The sequence below is a fragment of the Prosopis cineraria genome, unplaced genomic scaffold, assembly GCF_029017545.1.
Source record: "Prosopis cineraria cultivar Desert tree isolate PC_DT_omini unplaced genomic scaffold, ASM2901754v1 PC10, whole genome shotgun sequence".
Lineage (NCBI taxonomy): Eukaryota > Viridiplantae > Streptophyta > Magnoliopsida > Fabales > Fabaceae > Prosopis > Prosopis cineraria.
In genome coordinates, this window is record NW_026555341.1 from 13,636,740 (window position 1) to 13,640,752 (window position 4,013).

General features: G+C 41.0%; 1 protein-coding gene across 1 annotated transcript; it reads right to left on the minus strand.

Moving 5' to 3' along the window:
* Positions 1 to 1,521: 1,521 nt before the first annotated feature.
* LOC129322431 (uncharacterized mitochondrial protein AtMg00860-like) lies at positions 1,522 to 1,980 on the minus strand. The gene has a single exon (XM_054968758.1). It carries the CDS (start codon positions 1,978 to 1,980, stop codon positions 1,522 to 1,524), a length of 459 nt encoding a protein of 152 aa, XP_054824733.1.
* Positions 1,981 to 4,013: the final 2,033 nt, after the last annotated feature.

Below are 4,013 nucleotides of genomic sequence, written 5' to 3' on the forward strand. Positions count from 1 at the left end.
GCAAGATGAATCTTTAAGTTAGTAGGGAGATCCAAGTTATATGAGACTTTCCCTACCTTCTTGATTACTTTATAGGGACCTTCATATTTGTGAATGAGGCCCTTATGTACTATTCTGAAGGCTTTAAATTGTTGTGAGAGAAGTTTCACCATTACCATATCTCTTACTTGGAATTCTACTGCATGCCTTCATTTGTCTGCAAACTTCTTCATCTTCGTGGCAGCTTTTACAAGGAATCATCTTGTTTCATCTACCCGTTCCTGCCAGGACTTAGCCATGTGAAAGGCTTCAGGGCTCTTACCTTTATAAGAGGTTGAGAGGGCCTGTGGGGTGATCAGTTGTTTTCCTATTACAATCTCAAATGGGCTCTTTCCTATTGCCTCACTTCTTTGTAGGTTGTAGGAGAACTGAGCCACATCAAGCAACTTAGCCTAGTCCTTTTGATTGGCGCTAACAAAGTGCCACAGAGAGTACTCAAGTAAGGCATTCACCCTCTCAGTTTGCCCATCTGTATGAGGATGAAAGTTAATTGAGAAGTGTAGCTCTATCCCCAATAATTTGAATAGTTCTATCTATAGCTTTCTTGTGAACCTTGGGTCTCTATCACTGATGATAGTTCTAAGAAGGCCCTGGTACTTTACCACATTTTTGAAAAACATTCAAGCCACTTCCTCAGCTGTACAGTCCATTGGATAGCTATAAAAGTTGCATATTTAGAGAATCGATCTACTACCACCATGATGGATCTAAATCCTTCTCACTTAGGTAATGCTGAGATGAAGTTCAAGGAAATACTTTCCCATGGTTAGCTCGATGTAGGTAAGGTTTCAAGTAGTCCTCTAGGTAACTAGTTGTCCACCTTATCTTGTTGGCATACAAGATAAGTCTTCACATAAAGTTCTACATCCTCCCTTATGTGAGGCCAATAATAGGTTGCTTCTAGCAAAGCTAAAGTTCACCTTTGACCTGGGTGACCTGCCCATTTAGAGTCGTGATACTCTTTGATCAACTCCTTCCTTAGGTTTGCCCATTTAGGAACATACATTTGCCTTCCTAGAGTGTAGAGGATTTCATCTTCCACCTAGAATCTCTTAGTCTTTCCCCTTTTTTGCTAATTCCACTAGATGTAGGGCTATGGGATCTTGGGCTATCCCTTCCTTAATCTTCTCGACCAAGTTCCCATTAACTTAGGTCAAGGATGCCAGTTCTGCCTTTCTACTTAGAGCATCTGTAACGATGTTAGCTGCTCCTGATTTATACTCTAATACATAGTTAAACTCAGCCAAGAAGTCTTGCCATCTTGTTGCTTTGGTGTCAACTTCTTCTAAGTCTGGAAGTAACTAGTGGCCACGTTGTCCGTCTTGATGACAAACTTTGCTCGAAACAAGTAATGCCTCTAAGTACATAAGAAATGGACTATAGCTGTCATCTCCTTTTCTTGGACCATGTATTGCTTCTCGGTATCATTTAGCTTGCAACTTTCAAAGGCAATAGGATGCCTCTCTTACGTTAGGACACCTCTCATAACAAAGTCAGAGGCATCAATATGTACCTCAAAGGGTTGGAAAAGTCAGGAAGTGTCAACACTGGTTCTTTCATGACAGCTGCCTTTAAGTCCTCAAAGGCTTGTTGGTACTCCTCTGTCCAAGCCCAATACTTGTTCTTTTTCAACAACTCTGTAAGAGGGGCAGCTCTTGCCCAGTAGCCTTTGATGAATCGCTGATAATAGTTTACCAATCCTAAGAAGGACCATAGCTTAGCCACATATGTTGGAGGCTCCCATTCCTTTATAGCTTGTACCTTTTTCTTATCCATCTTAAGGCAACCATGTGAGATAACATGTCCTAAAAAGGAGACTTCCTTCATAACAAAAGAGCACTTTTCCTTTTTCATATAAAACTCATTTTCACGAAGGGTCTTGAACACACTGGAAGTGTTCAGCATGTTCTTCCAGTGTGTTGCTATAAACGACAATGTCATCTAAATACACTACCACGAATCGGTCGAGATAAGGATAAAAGATCTTATTCATGAAAGTGCAGAATGTGGCTGGTACATTAGTTAGTCCAAAAGGCCTAACTAACCATTTAAAAGACCCATATCGTGTTACACAAGTGGTCTTAAGTTCATCTCCTTCGACAATTCAAACTTGATGATACCCAGATCTTAGATTCAATTTGGAAAAATACTTTGCCTTTCCCAGGCGATCAAACAAGTTAGCTATCAAAGGAATAGGATATTTGTTTTTAATAGTTACCTTGTTAAGAGCCCGATAGTTGATGCATAGGCACAAGGACCTATCCTGCTTCTTTTGAAATAAGACTGGTGCTCCAAAAGGTGCTTTTGATGGTTGGATGAAACCTGCATTGATCAACTCCTTTAGCTGCTTCTTAATTCCTCCAACTCTGATGGTGCCATACAATATGGCACTATGGCCAGTGGCCTAGTTCTTGATTTTAACTCGATCTCATGATCTACCTCTCTGCATGGTGGAAGCTTCTTAGGCAACTTAGCAGGCATAATGTCTTGGTTCTCTACCAGGACATGGGCAATTATGGGAGGGACTTCTTCGTTAACCTTGTCCCCAGGGTCAATCTCCTTTAGTGTTGCCAAGTATAGAGCTTCTCCCTTTCTTAATCCCTTCTTAACTTACAAGGCTAAGAGTTGGTGTCCACTACTCACCCTTCTTATTGGCACAAAGCAAGGGTTTTCCTTTTCCAGTATGCAAAGTAAATTATAATAAGGCATAGGGTAAGTGTTTTCTTACTTGAAGAACTTTAATCCCAGTACAACCTTGAAGTCATTCATAGGAGCTACGGAGAAGTCTATTTTCCCACTCCAGCTTCCAAACATAGCTCAACCCCTTATACTATGCCATATAGTTGCTTAAAAGGTAAGTTAACCACCTTTAGACTTCCTCCCTCCTGCACCACCTTGAGACCTATTCGCTTGGCCTCTTCTGGAGTGATAAAATTATGGGTAGTGTCACACATTATGGTGACAGATGATCCGTTTAGCTTCCCATCTACATACATCAAACCCTCACCTTTAGGATTCTTTAGCAAGGGCTTGACCTTTAAAGTGTTGAGGAGTCATAGAGACCCCATCTCTACATTAAGTTCCTCTTCTTCAGCTTTCTCCATAATGGCTGCTAACATACCTAACTTTGGACATTCTCTTATTCGATAAGGGCCTTTGCACACAAAGCATCCCATCTGGTCCTTAAAGGTTTTCTTCTGTCCTTCAGGTTGTTTCTTCTGTAAGGACCTGCTATCACCCCCTTTGGATGTCCCCTTGCCCTTGTCTCCCCTACCTTTTTCAAGATTAGGTTTGGAAGACTTGAGTTTAGAGGACTCACCTTTTTCCCTATTATACTTTGTGAGATTTCAGCTATTGTGATTGCCTCATCAACAGTCTTCACGTCATGCTTTTGTAACTTATGCTTGGGCCAGTTCTAGAGATCATCGATCAAATAGAAGAGAGCTTCTTCGCTACTCAGATTGGGAATCTGAAGCATTAAAGAGGTGAAGTCTCGTACGTAGTCAAAGATGGTAGTCTTATATTTGAGATTCCTTAGTTTCTTTCGTGCCTCGTAGACCACATTCTCTAGCTAGAATTGCCTCTTCAACTCTTTCTTGAAATCCTCCCAAGTATTGATTGTGTAAAGCCCTTTGTCCATGCCTGTATGCTTCCTTCGCCATCATAACATGGCATTGTCTATAAGGAAGTAAGCAGCGGTATGTACTTTGGTTTGATCATCAATCATCTCTAAGGTATCAGCATAATGTTCCATTTGCCATAAGAATTTTGAACTTCCTTGGCATCTCATACCCCTTTAAATTCCGTAGGTTTGGGAAGGTCTAACTTGACTTCCCGTATTTCACTATTTCCATCCAATAGTGGGTTTCTTCCTCTTTCTTCTAAGGAAATTTTGAGAGTGTTGAGCTGTTGTTGTATCGTGGTGATGGCATCCATCACCTTTGTTTCCAAGGATTTAACAGCATCCTCTTGTT

Bases quoted from the DNA above. Each gene is read 5' to 3' on its own strand.
- LOC129322431 (XM_054968758.1), bottom strand. From the start codon at position 1,980: ATGACATTGTCGTTTATAGCAACACACTGGAAGAACATGCTGAACACT.